At 41.5% G+C, this 19,952-nt stretch overlaps 1 protein-coding gene across 11 annotated transcripts in view; it reads right to left on the reverse strand.

Annotated features, from left to right (window-relative positions):
- CASZ1 (castor zinc finger 1) overlaps nucleotides 1–19,952 on the reverse strand; it is a 423,312-nt gene that overhangs the window by 11,184 nt on the left and 392,176 nt on the right. For 9 of the 11 annotated variants that reach the window (XM_069948108.1, XM_069948109.1, XM_069948107.1 and 6 more), the window contains 7 exons: nucleotides 8,861–9,382; nucleotides 5,212–6,058; nucleotides 4,645–4,707; nucleotides 4,281–4,371; nucleotides 4,015–4,179; nucleotides 1,041–1,213; nucleotides 93–910 (listed from right to left, as the gene is read on the reverse strand). In XM_069948108.1, coding sequence (XP_069804209.1) covers nucleotides 93–910; nucleotides 1,041–1,213; nucleotides 4,015–4,179; nucleotides 4,281–4,371; nucleotides 4,645–4,707; nucleotides 5,212–6,058; nucleotides 8,861–9,338 — 2,635 coding nt within the window. In that variant the 5' untranslated portion in view covers nucleotides 9,339–9,382. Of the gene's footprint in view, nucleotides 1–92; nucleotides 911–1,040; nucleotides 1,214–4,014; nucleotides 4,180–4,280; nucleotides 4,372–4,644; nucleotides 4,708–5,211; nucleotides 6,059–8,860; nucleotides 9,383–12,125; nucleotides 12,295–19,952 lie in introns of those variants that run through there. The other 2 variants (XM_069948101.1, XM_069948102.1) reach the window with 2 other exon arrangements.

Here is a 19,952-nt window from a genome sequence, read left to right on the forward strand (position 1 = left end):
TGGAACACTTTACTGCCTTGACTGCATTATACGATAGTAATGTTACAATAAAAGTATACACTATATAAAAATGGTGTGGTGTAGAAGCTCACCTGCTTCAGGAGAGGGGGACTGCTTGAGTGCTGCTGCAGCCAACCGTGCCATCATTGGAGAGATTAGACCTTTACTAGCAGAAATCTTCTCCATAATAGATGTAGCAGCCGGGGAAGTGCTGTTTTGATCGCTGGCCCCAGAAGCAGACTGCGGAGAAGAGTCTGGGGCAGCTAAAGGTATTATATTACTTGCACTCAGAGGTAATGCGGTGCTTCCACGGCCACTCATGATAGGGAAATACGGCCCAGTACCAGCAGGAAGTGCTGAGCTAGAAAGGGCTAAAGCCAGGGGCATGTTTGTGGGTAAGGACTGGGAAAGAAGAGCAGGTATCTTTGTTGCCGGTGGAATGGTGCTGGTGGATTTATGGGTTTGTGGTGAAGGTGCTTCAGATACATTTGGGACTAGGGACACGGAAGACTGCTGGCTTGTAGGGGAGGCACTCAGACTAGAGTTCTTGCTACTCAGAGCAGAGAAGTCAATGAGATCATCGTTGCTGGACTCTTCCAGGTCATTGTCCTTTCCTCCCATGAGGGAAGACGAGAGCCCAAGCACCCCTGAGCTACGGATGTGTCGCCTCTCATGTTTGCGTTTATGTGAGGTCATCTGGCTGGTGGAGGTGAAGGTGAAGCCACATCCGGTGCGTATACAGTGAAAGTGGTTGGTAGCTTTGCTGTACACACATCCCTCATATTTGCATTCCTCGTACTTGTAAAACTTCTTGAATCCATCTTTTGCATATGCATCATCTTTTATATGGTAGCTCTTGTGCTTCTCTATGTCACACTTATTCTTGAAAGTAAAGCTGCATCCTGGACGTCTGCAAACAAATGAAGCATTCTAGTCATTGCCCTTTTTTTTATGCTAGTACCACTAGTAGACTCTTTAGTTGGTAAATAATGAACCAACATCTATACAGACAACCAATACAAAAAGTCTATTTTCATCACCTGCAATGGAAATGAGTGGTTTTCTGCCCATAGAACTGGCATTCCACTGTGCCACAGTCTTCGGTGGCTCGGAAGCGCTGAAAGCCGTCATTAATCAGCTGAGTGTTCTTCTTATGGAAGTTTTCATGTGTCATCACATCTGAGGTGCTTGTGTACACTTTGTTACATCCCACCTGGGGAATAGAGCAGGTCACCTTAATGCCAAATGGTCATGTTATGAATACATAAACAAGAGACGACTGCTGAAAACAATGGAGCATAGACTGGATGCCAAGCAGTGTGTTTCTTCAGAGTGTGCATGTGTAAGTGACACATTCAGTCCACAGCTACTGAAAAACATACACGTAAACTGGTACTTTTTTCCTTTTGCCTACACAACAACACTATATTAGGTAAAGGGAGAAGAAAAGGACAAGATATTATTAGCGAGGGTCTACAAAACCACAGCTGAAACTGTATTTGAATCCTGTAAGTCCAAGCTCAAAGTCATCACGTCACTAATGGAATGTTCAACTTGTCTTCCCTCTGGCATCTGTCTCCACGCAAACTGGGCAACTTTGCCATATTGAGTAAAAAAAAAAGTGCGGAATCTGTAAATGCGGCAGCTGAGGGGGGAAAGCAAGAGCCAAGTGCCAGGGCCTGCACCATCTCACAAATGAAAGGGGAAAAAAAAAGTACCCGTGCCTTTCCCTATTCACTCCTGTCCTGCTAGCAGGTTGATGAGAACAGACAATAACAAAACCCTCTGACAAATACCCAAAACGAAAAAAAAAAAAATCTCCAGCTGTTTGCTGTACAAACGCATACTGACTGTTGACACCTTGAAAAAAAGCAGAACCCCACCACGGGATCAGAAAAGAAAAAAAGAATTAAACAAAAAGCTGCAGAGGAATAATTTGCAATGTGGCACTAGGTTCTAAAGCTTGAAAAATGTGGGCTTTATATAAACACCGACCTGAAATTTATCCACACCAATTATGGACATAACCAAAGTGTCCTACACAAATCTTGTTGCTTCAGCTCTACACACCTTTACATGTAACAACAAGCAGCTCTGGGCACACACCCCCCAAATAGACTACCAGATGTGGGAAATCATAGTGCCCGTACAATATTGATTTTCTCTACTAAATATTGTAGGCGATTGAAAACAACCAAAAAGTTGGATGCCGGCAGAAGATTTATATACTTGCTGGGTTAGGGGATTTGACCATACTAAATGCTAATGGAGTGTTTACAGTGTACATCGTCAAAGATATACATTGGGAGGATTTCCTGATGTGTACCTCTGATTATAGCCACAGCAGTTGCCCATAGGCAATAAAAATAAATACAATGTTTGTATATACTATCTATATATTTTATTTTTCCTTTTTTGCAGGATGCCTCTACATAGAATAGTGTACTTGATTTATGCTATTGTTTTCAGAAATAAGGAAATGTATGCCAAGGTATACTACCCAGACTGAGACCAAAGGGATGCTCTTTATGTATGTTATCAGGTAAATGTGGGTCTCTGCATACCTTACTCTGGGAATGGCCTAGGTCTATATGTTAAGCATACACGACATGAACCCTGACTTAATATTTAATAATAAAACAGCTGGTCCAATAATCAGTCTTCACTATAAGTAGTTACAATTTAGGAAGAATTTAAAAAAATAACAACAACAGACAGTTTCTATAGATTCTATGAGCATTAGGGGTATACTGAGATGTCACCTTTGTGCAGAATATAAGAGGGTGTTGTCTGTGTATTTGGGCTAGATACGACCTGCATTCAGCATCAAGGAGTAGGGTGTTACCTGAGCAGTATCATGGGTCTGGGTGGGGTGTATTTGTATACTGTATAATAAAGCTGGGTGCTGTCTCTATATATATCAAACATATCCACATCAACAGTAAGACCTGGGTCTTTTAGCAATTTAAGTTGTTTCATATGTAATTTTAGGTGAATATTCTCACTGTTACGAGTCACAAACAGCCTCGACAGTGGCAACAAATTGTCACAAGCTAATAATGACTGCAACAAGAAGGGGTTGCTGAAAAATGGAAAACTTTAAATGCGAAAATAAAATTGGCTAATATCCCTGTCATTAAAGGGAGTTTCCATGTTTAATGCAAGATTCATTGTGTGATGTTCTGTAGCTTTCCTAAATACATTAGGACAGATTTACTAATGGAAAGGCTGCACAATTCTGCTGTGATTTAGGCCAAAAAAGGACTTACATGACACTATATAGTGGCATAAATTTACTAATTTCTTACATGACTTTTCTGCCATACAAAGGGTATGTAGCTTAATATGAGACAATGGATGCCAAAACAGCTTCAGAATTCTGCTATAGCTCAAGATAACCGATAGCTGATCTAAACATATATACAGATACATAAAACAGCCCAGTGTGATAACGCCACATCAGAGATGGGGAACCTCAGCTGTTGCAAAACTACAATTCCCATCATGCCTGGACATCCAAAGTTCTAGCTCTGGCTGTCCGGGTATAATGGGAATTGTAGTTTTGCCACAGCTGGAGAGCCAAGGTTCCCCATCCCTGCTCTACACTATCTAGTCTAAGTTTTCACCATCTAAAAATTACAGTTTAATCTGGGCATTTGTATTATGCTCACCAATTTAAAGACCCCTGCTTGCCGTTAGTGAAAGATAAATATTACAGCCAGAGACGTCTTTCAACATCTAAAAGGCGTATACAGTCATGACCGTCTTAGACAATCCTATGTGAGATAAATCAGTAATATGAATCTTTCCACTTTCCTGTTTGCCACATTGTACCAGAAAGTAACGTGTTGTATGTGCAGTAATCTGAAGTAGTTCAGCTTCTATACAGGTTTCAGGATGTAATTAGTATTTCTTCAACCACTAACAGCAAACAAATGTGTTGAAAATTGTGAGGATATGATTTGTTAGACCTGTAAAGTAAACCTGCTGTACATAGCAGTATGTTAGCCTTACCTGCATGCAATGGTAGTGTGTGCTTTTGCCATTTAAATGGCAGCCATGATAGTAAACACTGCAGTCATCTAAAGGACTAAAACGCATGAATCCATGTTGCAGAGAGTTGTCTCGTTTCTTGTGCATATTGTAATGACGAATAACATCTTGCTTACTGGTAAATCTCTGAGCAAAGAACACAAAAATAAGAGAGTCACTCATATGAAGGGCTATTTCCCACCGCATGTACCCTATGAAGGGCAGAGGCAATGGCTGGATGATACTACCTGGTAGTTACACTCAGGGTCCAGGCAATGGTAGTGCTCCCGGTACTGATACGCACAGTGAATATGACCACAGTGTTGGCTGCCCGAAAATCTATAAAGAAAACCATACTACCAGTGAAAAGATATAAAAGTATCTGATAATAACATTGTCTTCATGCACAGGGAGCTCAGTCGTATCAGTTGCTCAGTCTAGTAATGTAAATTTCACAGATGCTAGCACACACACAGGAAATATTCTGGGTATACTATCTGGCTGACCCCAGAACTTAACATCAGATGTTGGTGAAAACTGGCACATGGGCTTATGTCATATGGTCCTACAGTCAGTCATAAACATTCTCATCTCCATACGAACCACTCCTACCTGGAAATGTATTTCTGGTATATATTAACATCTTCAGGGGGCTTGTCTGGGGGCAGTCCATTCCTGGTGAGAAAGACAGGCCAGAGCTGGTTAGAGTCCACTTAGCTCCCTATCCAGCTCCGTCTCATGCCACACTCCCGGATCTGGATATCAGTAAACCACACCCAAATTACTTTACCCCTCTATAAATATAATTTAGATCCCCCTTTGTGGTGACAGGCACCCCAGCACTTACATTTAACCTGCCTGCAGTGTTCCTATTTACTCTATTGATCCATAGGCAACACATTCATACAAGCTTCATAATAAATGCTAACAAACCATTACCGTACTTATTTTTCTTTGATTAAAAGCCTCCTTTGTGCCCCTCGCATTCTGATTCTTCCAATAGTTTGTCAGACTTTCTCCTTTTACCTCCATGTGGACTGTAGGTCCTGAATTCTTATACCACTACTTTCCTGAATTCTTATACCACTACTTTCCTACATATGTCTTGTGTTCTGAACTATTATTGTCTATATGAGCCATGTCTACTCATCTCAATGCGGCCATAAAGCGGGTACTTACTTCACAGTGGAGACTGTCCCTGTAGTGATGGAGTCTGTCTTTGAGAAAGTTGACTTTAGATATTCTGGAGTGTTGAAAGGCAATGTGACTGGCTGCTCGGATGCGGGCACCGGGGTGGTGGGAGTGCTTGTGAGGGGAGCAGGGGATAAACTGGGGACGACTGCTGCAGCTTTCAGTGGAGTGAGTTTTTGGATATTACGCACATCGTACTTAGAAGGGCGCCCAACTTTCCCAGTTTTAAAAGCAATAGATCCGCCCATGTCTTGGTTCCCTTCACCAGGCTTAAAAAGATGAAGATACTTGACATTCTCCAGGTCATATTTGGAGGGTTTTTTGTAGGTGTTTCCATTTTGTGGCCGCAGAGACTCTCCAGTTTTTAATTTCTGAATAAAAAAGTCATATTTGGAAGATCGAGACATAAGGCCTTGCATTTGGGAGCTGCCAGCTGTCGTCAGAGGCAAAACAGTCGTTTTGGGTTCTTGTAGGATGATGGCCTCGTGTCCTGGGCCTCTGCTAGTTAGGGGCTGCGGTGTTGGCTGCAGAGGTGGTGCACTCTCTTTGCTCTGTATAGTTTTGGAGTTGAGTTCTTCAGCTTTTGCAACATGGGCAGGCCAAGATAGGTTCTCTCCAGCTTTTAGCTTTCTGATGTATTCCTCATATTTGGAGAACCTGGCTCTTTTGCTGAGGGGGTCTTCAGCAGAGGTGGTCTCTGAGGTAGCAGCATTAATCTTCTCAAAGCTAATCTTCTTTGCAAGCTCATCTCTTACGTTGGGTTGAGCGTACCCAAACATCCCCAGAAACTCACTCATAGTGTTGGCGGCATAATCTCGCAACGTGGAAGCTTCTCCTGTATGAATAAAAGTGCAATGTTCAGATTCACGGAGAACGCAGCCTGATCTATCCTTGCCTAGCACACACATCTGGCTCACTCGCTCGGTTTTATGACTTTTAAATTAATTTCTTTAAAAAAAAAAAAGTAATTAATACTGGTAAAATAAAAAGGAGTTCATCAATGGCAAGAAAATCAATTCCCTGAATGTTCTCTGCGATGGCTTTTCAGTACATTAAACAAAGTTTTCATAAATGTCTCTGCTCTCCCATCTTGGCCTAATAGGAAAGAGAATCATTTTACTGGAAGGGGAGCCAAGTCTTATCTGTCAAAATGTATGGAAATTTGTAATATATATATACGCCTGGTAATGTGCATCTGAGCATTGATTCTCTACTAAATGTCATCACTGTGAGGAGGGGTTTGTTTTCATACTTTTCTAGGCCGTAAAAATACATGAGGTTAGAAAAATGAGGAAAACCTATGACAACATGAAATGTGAGGAATCTTAAGTTTCTTGCTTTGGCCCAGCTTGGTACTGGTCATACAATAAAATAGTATAAAGGAACATACTAATTTATCCATCATTCTATAATATTTAAGTCCTACAAACTGTATGGGGGATGAACATACAGCAAATAAAAGTTCTTTGGAGGAAAATAAAGTTTCTGACGGGAAGATGGTGCTTGCTTAGTATGGGCATGCCATAATCCTAACGTGGCCAAACATTTTCACACACAAATCTAAAAACCTAAGGGGAGATTTATAAAAGCTTGCCTAAAGAATCACAAGGCTGCCCAAAGCAACCAATCACACTTAATGTTAGAGGCCATAAAAAAAAAAAAAAAAAAAAAAAAAAAAAAGGTTCAATCTGGTTGGTTGGGAAACTGCTCCTCTGCACAAGCTTTGATAAATCTCTCCTTTAATCCAGTATACTGTACAGATCAGCAGCGGACTGCGCCACTGATCCACAGTAAGGGTATGCTTTCATGATTTGTGTGTTTGTTTCATAAATCCTGAATAAGGCCGACTGCTTCAACCCTTGTAGATGATAGAGCTATTATATTGTATTGGAAACAATACGTTTAAAAGTGTGTTGGGTAGCGTCAGGGACTTCAAGTTGTGTATGGATAAGCAGCTAAGCCGACCATGCCAGAACAGCAGCCGGACACACACTTACTAACACTACGTTCACACATTCAGGCACATAAATCCTTTATAAAACCTGCTAACATTCTGTATACAATACAACTGAATGTGCTAACTGAGCAGGGCCCTCGCTCCTCAGGTATGCTATTTTCTCATAGATTGTAAGCTCTTGTCATCAGAGGCTCACCACTTGTTTGAACTGTTGGTTAGTTTACTATCTAATATCATGTGTTATATCCTCTGAAATGTAAAGTGCTGTGGAATAAGTTGCTGCTTTATTATATACTCCATTCACATGCTGTGGAATAGAACTGTAAACATTTATCTCTACAACGGACAACCCCCCCCCCCCCCCCCAACAAAAAAAAAAACGGTAAAAATGATCATTTTCATTATCCTCATTGATTTTGCACAGAAAAGCCACGTTTTCCTATATCTATTCTCCTATAGGAATCCCAAGTGTCGGCCTCGGATCTCTGCTTCGGCGAGTTTGAGTACATAGATCTGCCAGTCACTATGCACATTCACGACTATTACTGATGCAGTTGCAAGCTGATGAGCGAGATCATTAACAAAACTGATTACTTCCATTCACTGACAGGAAAGGAAACAGATCTGTGTATTTATTTTATTGGCCCGGCATTTTGTTAAATATCTGTGGTTTAAAAGCAATTAATGGAGATGTAGATGTGTGTTTGCATACAGTGCAGGAGAGCTCCCCCGGTGTCCCTTGGTTAGATGTCAGGGGACACAGGACTCAGAGATAAAAATAGTCCATGCTGTCTATATTTGGAAAGAAAACACTAAAGACCTAGGAATCTTTCCTGATCCAAGATCTCTGTAGAAGTGGCCGTATGTACTGTACTCCTGCAGTCATTTGTGTGTTTATGCCACTATCTGTGCACACAATGAGCGAAGTCACCTTGTCCCATGGAGGGAAATGCTTTCCTATGGGCGTCTGTTGAAGGTCACACATCTTCCCATTGATCTCACAATGTTTGTTAATTACTTTGTCACTGATGTGGTGAAGGATAATTAAACAGCTCTGTTTATATCTTCATGCATAATTATGAGCCGAGCACTGCCACTCGCAGCCAACCAGCAGACAGCCAAGCCAACAGTCTGACCGCCTAAACACTCACACAAAGATATATAGACAGGGATTACAAGCCTGCTCCTGTCTGTGTGGCTGTCATATAGGAGAACAAGTGCTTCATGGTCAGTAAAACCAGAGGAGGGCTGCTATTAGAGACCCTCTATAATAGCTGAAGGACAAGGTAACAGATGCACCATCTAGAGCAACGTTAATAAGAGTTATTTATCATGAATGCATTGAGTTTAGTATAAACACTTCATATTTTATGTTTTTGTAACTGTAACTGAGTAACTTACTTGTGCAAAAAACTAGTAATTGCTAGATAGATAGATCCATCACTCACTATATAGTGATTCTAGTTGTATGTCCCAGCAATCCTCTTATCTATTCCGGACTCCCCCATTATTAATGGACATTGCCATCATCTTGTAGTACACAACAATAAAGGAATGCTACGTTTTAAAGATGTCAGTGAGAGAACTATACTAAGCTACTGGGATTGTGGGGATATCATGATTTTATTTGCCTCACTTATAATATATAGGTATTATGTGTGCCATTATGGAATCGCTTACCTGAGGGTGCTCCTGAGGTTAGTTTTGCAGGTACTTCTGCATCCTTGGAGACTGTCCTCTCGGTTTCTTTTTCTCCCAAGTATCTACTCCCTTGGGAGGCTCTGGACTCTTCAGTGTTGTCTTCATCATCGCTGCACCCCTTAGGCTGTACCATATAGACCCCCTCAGGGGGAAGCTCGGGCAGTCCTATTCTTTTGCAGTCTTTGTTCGTCCTTTCAGTGGGTTCATCTGTGTATTCCCCATTGACCCACTTCTCTATTACCTCCCTACGTCGCTTGTCTTCCTCAGCACTTCTTTGATCAGTACCGAGGCCTTCAGCGGGATCTACTGTTCGTTTTTGTTCCCCATTTTTTTCATTGTTTTCTAGAGGCCCAGTTTCCGCATCTCCTGTATCTGATCCCTGTTCTGATACAACTTGCCGGCTCAGTTTGGCACAGATAGCATTTAGTTTCAGGCCGCCTTTCCGTTTGGCAGCCATCTTCGGCTTTCCTGAGGTTCCGTCAGTGCAAACACTTCTTTCAGCTATGAGAGGGGAACAGAGACAAAAAAAAGCAATAGTAAACTATCTTACAGACTTATGGTGGTGCATTAGAACCAGCAACAATACATAAAGTGGCATCAACCTTTACTAGTAAGACCAAAATATTGCTTGAAGGGAAACGTCAGTAAAAACAACTATAATTATTCATAGTCATCCAGTGCTGCTGTGTTTTTGGTAGAAATCTCCTGAAGTAGTTTGGGCAGCTGTTGCGCCTCCAGGGGGTGGAAGCAGCCAAATCAGCCAGTGGATATATTTACAGAGAATCCGTCACTGATTTTCAACCTATGCAGTTACTACAGTGGCCTAACATTTTTCTTTAAAAAATAAATAAATAAATAAAAATCCCAGCTACTGCTAATATGCAAGGCCCCAATCTAAGCCAGGTACCACTAGGAAACCTCTGCGGAACTAGGACTTTTCTGTCTTTTCTGGTGGATTTCAGGGAAACATGAGTAATAATGCAGAACACTCCAAAACGTTTTAAAAGAGAACTTCCTTTTCAGGCCTGAGATTTGCTAAAATTTAAGCAGTCTTATTTTTATATACCCATTTAGTAGTTTTAGGCTTCTTGACTTTCGGCAGGTAAAGCTGCACTGACGGTATACGTTGGTGTCTGAGAGGTCAGACGCCTACAATGAGGAACAGCCAGCAGACTGCTGAGGGGACCCTGATAACTCCTGGATTCTGAGCTGCATCTAAGGTGGAGGTGTGTGTGTGTCCAGTCAGGATCCTATAGGGATAGGAAGACGTGTGTGGTGGCCTGTTTATAGGTAGATGCATGTGATCCTAATTGTAGTCATACTATAACACCAGTTTCAGTAGGTGACTGGTTAAAAAGTGGGAAATGGCTGTTTAGAACTCCATTACCACAGCGGACTGGCAATGGTTAACTGGCTGCTCCCGCACTGGTTGAGCGAGCCTAGCATGTTATTGCTCTGTTAAAATAAACATCCCGCTTTATTTCATTTAGCCCAAACAAAAATTCTTTTATTTTACATCAATATAAGGAAGACATTCATAAAACCGGCCTGTCAAACTGAACGTTTTCATCTTTTTCCCAGCACAAACTCACCAACTACTTTATTTACACACACAACTTCCTCTTAAAACAATGCCAGTGCAATGTATTAGCCTCATGGGCCTGCCTCCCAAACTGGTGAGGATGCACTGAGGAAAGATCTGGAAGGAGAAGCTCCACAGCTGCCCCCAGTCTACATAGATGTGTCTCAGCCACCTAGGACAGCAGAATGCTTTCTTTCAATTTAGGATTATTTTTTTTTTTTAGCGATAAAAAATTTCTATAGAATTAGCACTAAAAGGTACAGTGTGGACTAGGCCTGAGCCAGCAGGCTTAAATATGGAGGATCTAGACCTGCTGTAGAGGAACTGACTCATGTCTTAGATCAATATATATAACCTGCTTTTATTTCTGAAGAATTCTTGAAGGTGTCACTGTATCTAAAGAGATGTGTGCTAAAGGGGGTTGTCTGAGATTACAGCTCTGCCGCTGTCCATCGGATGTGTCTGGTATTGTAGGTTAAACTAAGTTGACAGTACTAGGCACATCTTATGCACAAGAGTGAAGGTGGTTCTGGAGAGCTGAGCCTATTACCTATATTCTAACACCCCCATTGGCTACATTCTGATGTGCCAAGTCATGTGGTTGGGAGATCAACCGGATTTCGATACCTGTCTGCCAGAGCCATTGGGGCATTTTACCAGCGACTGGCATGAGATTCAGTGGTCTTAGTGAATTTGCCTCAGTATATTTGCAATTTCCATTAGATTTTCCTTCAGCTGTTGAACAATAAAATATATTTAAAAAAAAGAACATACACAAGCCAGACAGGAGGGATAGGTCATGAAATGGGAGACATCTGTAATAGCCACAGTATACCGCTGATGTGCTATACACCCATAAATATCCAGGAGGTATGAATGGAAACCATCGGCTTTTTGTGTGTACAGTATATAGCACATTCTACTATCCAGATTATCAATAAAACACATTATTGCTTTTAGTTCAGGAGATGACCTTGGCCGTGCGCTGTCCCCTGCTCATGTCCTTGTCAGTTTCACGCTTGCTGAAGAGTAGGAGTTTTAGTGAATGTGCTGCAATGAAATTTCCATTTTATAGTTTTTTTGTGCTTGTGTTGGATTATTTTCCTAGTAGAAGCATACTCTCGTATTCGTAGACTGCTGACACGTAGTAAAATGACCCATGCAACCAAGGTGAAATAATGGAATCGGACCAAATCTAAGTAGTACACTTAGTTCATGCCCTGCCCCATGTGTGTAGCTATGAGAATACCTCATCCACCATTCAAGCTGAAGACATCCACAATACAAAAAGTACTGTCCACACGTTTACACACTGGCTCAAGGGCAGAAAGTGACATATTTGAACAATGAGACGACCCCAGACGATCATAAGACCATAACAGCAGAATTAAGCATAGAAATCTTTCCCGTTCCTCGGTAATCTGTAAGCCCTTGTTACGTCTCATCCTTGTATTGTGCTACCTGAAATATATCTGGAAGGGCTCAGTGTGTGGCTTATTCTTTAAATGGAGGGGCATCTGTTTCCAGCTGTCATTCACACAGCTTGTTAGTACCACGTCTTCCAAATAGCCAGATGAAATATTAATCCTGTGTATTTTCATTAGATAAACTTAATTGCTTGCATCTGATGAACTGATTGTCTCTGCAGTACAGACAACTCACCCATGAGCAGCATCACTGGCACAAACTAGAACTTGTCACCTTCATCGCATTGTGCAAGGGTGACCCCCACAGATGCCATTCTATATTGTTTCTGAGTACTACAACACCCAGCATAAGTCACACAAATGTACTGACACTACAGTGGTGGTAGGCATTGCTGATGACGTACCTGATACACAACGTCTTTAACTGTATAGAAAGCACATGCCAACAACAAACTGTCATGTAATAAAGGAGAGCAAACACTGCGATGATCTATACACAAGTCTACTATGAATGTAATCCCCTGATATATATAATATATATATAATCAAAGTTAGCCAAATACTTAGACAAATACTTAGACTGAATACCAGAAAGTGTGAGTTACCATAAGATTTGTGCATAGACCAGACTAGAGACGCTGTCCGTTACACATGCAGCCGCAGTAAGCAAAGCGTTAACAGCAATTGTTAAATGGTACGGCAGATTGCCCCAATAAATAATTTACTGATATTTATAAATATTCAAATCAGCAGGCATCAGAAATTGAAAGGGAGGTGACATTAATTCCACAGCTCTCCAAATTCATTTGAGAATCGTTTCTCATTTCAAACAAATATTAAATCTTTGGCGGCAGTCCTGAAACATCCTCAGCGCTGCAAGAACTCCCACAATGCATCCTGGAGGATCCAGGCCTGTGATAATGTAATGTATAGATGTAAAACACATCCTTCAAGCCTTCGCCTGAAATATGGACGTGTAAACTAAAAGAACACTGCTATACCAAACACTATAGCTGGCACCAGGTGGTTAATAGGAAATATGGGCAGAAACCGTAGACTAGGATGGATTCTTCATGGTAACCTATGGCATGGATGTTATCTCTTCCTTATGAACCATAGATGTAATCATTATCCATATGGCCTAGGAAGCTCTAGGCCTGTTGTGGATCGGCCGTGTTATATACTATATGCACTTGATGGCCATTACCTATCTGGCCTTCCTTCATGGTGGATGGCACATTACAACCACTACTCCAATTCTCCATTTATAGTTAGACTGGACACCAGGATCTTCTCTGGTTCCTAGAAGATTCTGCTATCAGTCATGTTATGCACAATACAGAGGCTATTTTATACCAGAAGCGACTCTTCCTTTTAAATGCAGTTTTAGCTTTCCTCGTTCCACTTCCAGAAGGTTACGGTGTACTTTTCTTCCCCTACTCTTCCTGCCCTCTTATGATCTGCTGATTGTCCTAGCCTTTCTATCCTGGTCCAGAGAAATGAGCCCCCTCCCTTGTTCTATCTGTAAATCATGGCGTGGAAAGAAAGGGGGGTCGGACCTGGCATCCCTGCTGAATTATAGGTTTTCTAATGCAGGGCCGGCTGTCAGCTCCCTGTACTCTGCTTTATAGCTCTGTCTGTGTGTCTCTGAACTCCCTGGTAGGAAATAAAGTTACCCCTTGGCGAGACTTCTAAACATTTCATTCAGTGTGAATGCTGCTTAAGAAAAATGAGCATATATTTCTTCCAAAAGACGTATCCTCTTTCCTGGGTGAAGCTTGCACAATGCATGAGCCGTGGAGGCTGTGGTGCATGTTATAGTACAAAGTGCCATATTGGACACATGCATTAGCCGGACAATTTACAATTATAGTGATTATTAAAATTTATATATATAATTTTTATTTATTTTTTTTTAATTGGAACAAATTTTGGAAAACCCCTTGTGGCCTAGGCCGGGTTTCATTTAGAGCTGATACATTATGAGTTATGCAAAGTCTCTTATGGCTTATTACCAAACTCTTTTGAAGCACAATAATCATTAATACGTGGGGCTATTACATTGCAGTAAGCTCTTGAACCTGATGGAAGTTCAGTGTCCTCAAAGCCTGTATGGATGTCCTATGGTTCAATGGTATGGATCGTTGGGTACATGGTTAATCTCTACCTATTTTATATGATTTTGTATGCCCCATTACCAGATGGGGCATTTCTATGGGTGCTGTATTATGGATCCATACAACACATGCATGTAGGGGTTCTCATAGATATACAGGTTTTAAAAAAAAAACCAAAAAAACCTAAACTGGTCTGTGTAAATGGGCCCTAAGCTGTGCGACCAACAGCTATCCAAATACCTGTAATTGGTTGGTTAAACCAATTGTAATCTACATGTATAATGTATATAGAACAATATGGATGTTTGGGATCAGTGATAATTCATTCTCCATATCCAGATCGCCATAAGCCAAATACTGAATGGAAAATTGCACCATAAAGCTGGGCATCAATAGCAACATAGGATTTGCTTCTAGCAGACTGGTATCTGACCTTACCTTTCTAAGGGTGCGTTCACACGTACAAGATCTGCAGCAGATTTGATAGCCCAGATTGGATTTGCTTTGAACCTGCGCCATCAAATCTGCTGCAGATCCTGTACGTGTGAACGCACCCTAAAGCTGGAATAACTACCAGTATATTTTTATGCAACACAAAAGTTACCAACTTGTTAACAGGTTAGAAAGCCAAGCTGCCAGCCAATTGGGGGGGGGGGGGGGGGGGGGGGAGAGATTTTTTCCTATGGTTCCCAATAAAGGAGACTGAGCGGCTCACCAGCTAATAAGACACAAGGATCCACATGTCTGGAAAGAAATAGAAAGCCCTCCATCTTCCTGCCATCCCTCTGGTGTACATTATAAGCAGAGTGCAATTTCCTTATTGGTTTGTGCTGGGAACTACATGTATTTTTTTATTTTTATATATTAGCCCCATTTATTTCCTGATCGGTAACACCTATGTAAGAACATGTCCCAATTATATTAATGCCACCTCTCTAGATGACATCCATTGCCCCCTTCCGCTTAACATGGTCTCCCCACCATATAAAACCAGAATGCCCCCTAGATTTCCTCACAATGGAATAGAAAGAGAATAATCAATCCAACGTGTGCATTTTTTTCCTCCATAAACTCGATTTCTCTCTCCTTCTGAAAACAAGTGAGCTGTAAATACTGTTTAACCTCTCCCCCTCCCCTCAGCTCTATAAAAACACAAATATGCCATAACTCAGCCCTTCCAGCCCTGGCGTCTCCGCCATGCCCTGCTGCAGGCCTCACTGGAAGGTCAAAACAAACGACTTTCCGATTCACTGCTCCTGAAATAATTTTGTGTATTAAAACCTGAATCTGCACTTTCTGGACCGAAAGGCCCTCTTAATTATTGCAGCCGTCCTTGGGACGGACAGTGATCCTTCACGAAGACACAGTAACCAACCCCCCCCCCCCCCCCCCTTCGCCAATCTGTTTGCAAAGTGTGTCTGTCCTTTATTAAATTGTTTTCTTTTCCACATTATCAGTTGCCATGGAGACCTCATCTCTCGGATTATTTGAATTTCATTATATCTATTGATTTGGGAGCATTTCATCTTTTTTATTGTTTTTCTGTCAATTTTCAAAACGAATAACCATCTAATTTGCGTCAGTGCTGATTATGTTTGTTCCTCAATAGAGGTCGGCAGCTGCACCATGCACACAAATCAATGTACAGCCAGCTCAGCGCTGCCTGCCTGCCTGCCTGCTAGGGCATCTCACAAACACAACAGCTACACAAGTGCTGCACACAGCCCTCAGCTTATCACACAGACACACAACACTGGCTACACAAACTCACATACATCAAGTAGAATTTTTTTTCTTCCCAATTAACAACTGGACATGCAAATGTGTGCACCTAGTCTGATTTATCAGCAGCCACAGCATTTGTTCTCTGGGCAGGAGGACATAGATTTAGGAAGTACAAACAAGTGTTATCTATGTCACGTCTCTCTGAACCATGTGGGTTTTTTTAAGGGGGAAAAAAAAAGAGATAAAGAAATATTATTATTATTATTTATTATAATAGGGGGCTCAACCTGCTACAAAACAGTTACATAATAATAATAATAATAATATAATAATTAAAACACTCTATCCTTCTCCCCTCTGCTGTCACACAGTAACTTTTTAGTTAACTCTCCTGCTTGGATATCTGCACTGTAAATTTCTGATGTGTGGGAAAATGCAGTTACGGAAACCCCATCCACTTAAAATAGGGGTTGATGTGGATTTCAGCAAGGAATCCACACCGAAATCCATGTCAGAGTTGAATTGGAATTCAGCAATGTCCAAACTAATGGTGCGTTTACACAGAAAGATTATCTGACAGATTATCTGCCAAAGATTTGAAGCCAAAGCTAGGAGTGGATTTGAAAAGAGGAGAAATCTCAGGCTTTCCTTTATGACCTGATCTCTGTTTATAGTCTGTCTGTTCCTGGTTTTGGCTTCAAATCTTTGGCAGATAATCTGTCAGATAATCTTTCTGTGTAAACGCAAGAAACAACTTGCAATGTACAGAAGGAGAAGCTTTACCTCCTGCCAGCTTGACACTTCCCAGTAAAAACTTTGGTGTGAACTGGTGGGTAACAAAGCCCTGGTCCAGTAGAGTTGTTGCCCAGTTTATGGTGTGTTTAGACAGAGATTTATTTGGCAGATTTTTTAAGCCAAAGCCAGAAACAGACTATAAACAGGGAACAGGTAAAAAAGGAAAGACTGAGATTTCCTCTTGCTAGATAATGGACCAAACCTATCTGGGTGTTTCTTGCAAAACAAACAACTTCATTTTCAGTCTTTCTGCAGAAATCTTGTGTGAATAAGTTACATGGTCAATTCTTAAGACAGCCAAAGCAATAGGGATGAGCAGAGTATCAGTATCATACAAAAATACACAACAACAAAAAGTGAAAGTGAATGAACTTTATAATATCTATAGATCTGTCACTCTCTCACCATGGCGTGTAATACTGTAACACAAGGCAGCTGTGAGCAGAGATCATCACGACACAACAAAACTCTGCAGTTTATTTCCTTCATTGTCACTTTATGTGGATGGTAACAGAAGGGGGGTACAAGTCATTAAAGTGCTTACTTGGTTCCTTTTTTTTTTTTTTAATAATTTATGCAATTTTAAGCATTTGTGTATAAATTTTTTAATAAGCCACCCTGGAGCAAAATGGCCATTAGCAGCCCGTGCACTGCTGTCCAATCATCTCAGACCAGGATCACTCGCACAGCACTCTTGCTTTTTATGACAAGATAAAATGCTTTTAAAGCAATTTGCACGAATATGGAAATTTCCTTGCATTTTTTTTTATAGATGCTTTCCTTGGCCATGGGGGACAGATGTGTGCATTTTTAAGTGTTCATGGTAGGTAGCTGAGATGAGTTTGTCAATGCACTTAATGGCACATTTGTCATCATTCTATGCATATTGTCTATCTGAGCTGCAAAGTTCTACAGGTTCTGTAAGCTGGACGTTTCTTCCAGGCATGCTGTTTCAGGGGGTGTGTGTGTGTGTGTGTGTGTATATATATATATATATATTAGGTCTGCTCTCATTAAACACCTGTGACCTTTAAGATGAGGGGCTATAAAGTTTACACCTTACAAATCCAAGTGGTTGTATGTGCCTGGGAAATGCTGGTGGGAGATCTCTCTATTCCTGTGTATGTTCCCGTGTGTCTCGGCAGCTTCACATCCACTGTGCTCTCTGCAGCTGTCTGCTTCACAGCCTTGATAATTTAACTGTCGCAATTCTTGTTTTCTGTAACTGTCCCTAAAATAACAGGTTTCCATCTTAAACAAACATTCCCACGTTGGAGAAAAGGCTGCGATTTAAGCGGGTCCCTCCGAGTGCTCTGTTTGCACAGATCTCTTCACTAGAGGTCCCCTCCTGACGAAGTGACTTATTAAAGTTTAAACAGTAATTAACAGAACAATAAAAATAAAGGGATGTTTGGGGAGCTGTAGCACACACTGGGTTTTTGGCAGCGCCAGCACTTTCCAGTGCCCTGTGCTGGCAGGGAAAGTCTGTAGCAGAGCCAGGGAAATAAATCGTAGAATGAGAGGATGGATGAGAGGCAGAGGGTGAGGCTGATGTGTGGGGAACCTGGAATACAGGGGTCATGACACACTGTGTGACCCAACCGTCTGCATTTGGGAGGCAAATGTGTGTGGCAAGCAGCTCAGCAAAGTGCTGAAATTTTATCGCATGGCATGGACATATTAACATGAATGGAGAAGTGGCTGTCACAGACTGGTGAGACACATACAAGTTATTCTAAAAATTCTAGAGATTCACTGAGTAGAGGGACAGATTCTTACTTCCATACTAGTCACACATCAGCTACATATTCACCTGTATTACCAGTGAGGACATTCTGTATATTTGACATACTTTGATAGGGAACACTAGATGCCTAGAGCTAGATATAACCACTCCAATAACATTATATAATTATTATTATTTTTTTTTTTCACTATAAAATATATAGCATTTTCAGTCTTTATTTTTATGTTAAAAAATCTGTTCTATAATTATTCTAAGGGGATCTTATCCTATACTAGAAGGATCTGTTACAGTCATTATGAACAGACATTATCAGCACCAGTTATACTTGCATGCTATGTACTTGCATTCGCTAAGTCTGTTGTGAACCATCTGGGGATAGGAATTACAGTCACCTTCCTAATCCTATACATTCTAAACCCTAAAGCGGGTTACAGAGGATGGAAGAGGCAGGTGGAAAATTCTGGCAAAAAATTGAACGATTCAGCAAAGTTGTGTCTAACCAGTCACAATCACACAGTAATAAGCATCACACGCAAAAATAAAAATCTAAACTAACCGAGACCCCACATACTGATGCAGGTAACACTCAGATACAGGGTATGCTTTACCCAGACACAGACATTCACACAGAAAAGCACACACAGACACAAAGTCCCCTCTCCAGCGCGAGGCTGTCAGGTAAATTAGATCTGAAAGCTGACAATTTCTGACCATATTTCCTTGATTATTTCAAACAAATGCACACCAGCCGCTGTAAGGAGATTAAAGTGACATAAACGTCCCGGGTGGGAGGAGGGAGGGCAGAGAATTCAGGTCACCCCCATCCGTCCCCCATCTGACAGCCGCTATATCGCTATCCAATCCAATAAAATCCCCCCCCCCTTTGCTTTAATTAATTTTACAGCTAGCTTGCTTAATTACTTTCAATCAAAATCCTCCTGCCATCACAAAATTAGAAATGGTTGAGCTCCATTAGCCTAAATTCTTCATTTCCATACAGATCTCGTCCATGCAATTCTCTTCTACATGCTCCCTCACTTTGGGAGGCCTAAGCTAGTCAATCACTGGGGGGCTCATACTCTTGGGAGGCCGGCATAAGCCAAGGGCTAGGAGATCATAGCCTCAGGGGACTTGTGGAAAACAGAGGTTGGAGGATTACATGCATGAGTGAGTTGAATGCAGGGGTATCATACACTGGGAAGCCAGTTGGGGAGCCAACAATACCTGCAGGAGGCTGGTGAACTGGGATCACAATCCTAGGAGACATGAATCAGCTAGGCAGCCTACTCTCCCAGGAGGCTTGAGTAAGCCATTTACAGGCCTGATGGTTCTCTATTCCGTGATATCACACAATGAACCTGATGTATGTGGGGGATTATACAGTTAGAGGATCATACTCATGAGAAGCCTGAGCGAGTTGGCACAGTTGGAAAAGGCTCAAGTCACTTGGGGGTAGATGAATGTCTTAATCAAATTAGAGCCTTGAGATCACTGAACAAGGGAGGGCTGGGTCCACATCATGCTAGGGGATCACACTTTCAGAGACATGAATGAGTTCACTATAGGCAGATTAAATACCCTGGAGGTGATCACTCTTGTTGGGAGGTCAGGGCAGAGGGCTCAATGCTTTATTGCTGTGAGATCACAACCTGGATGTATCTGTATGAGCCAAAGGAAT

The sequence above is a fragment of the Dendropsophus ebraccatus genome, chromosome 12 (genome assembly GCF_027789765.1).
Source record: "Dendropsophus ebraccatus isolate aDenEbr1 chromosome 12, aDenEbr1.pat, whole genome shotgun sequence".
Taxonomy (NCBI): Eukaryota; Metazoa; Chordata; class Amphibia; order Anura; family Hylidae; genus Dendropsophus; species Dendropsophus ebraccatus.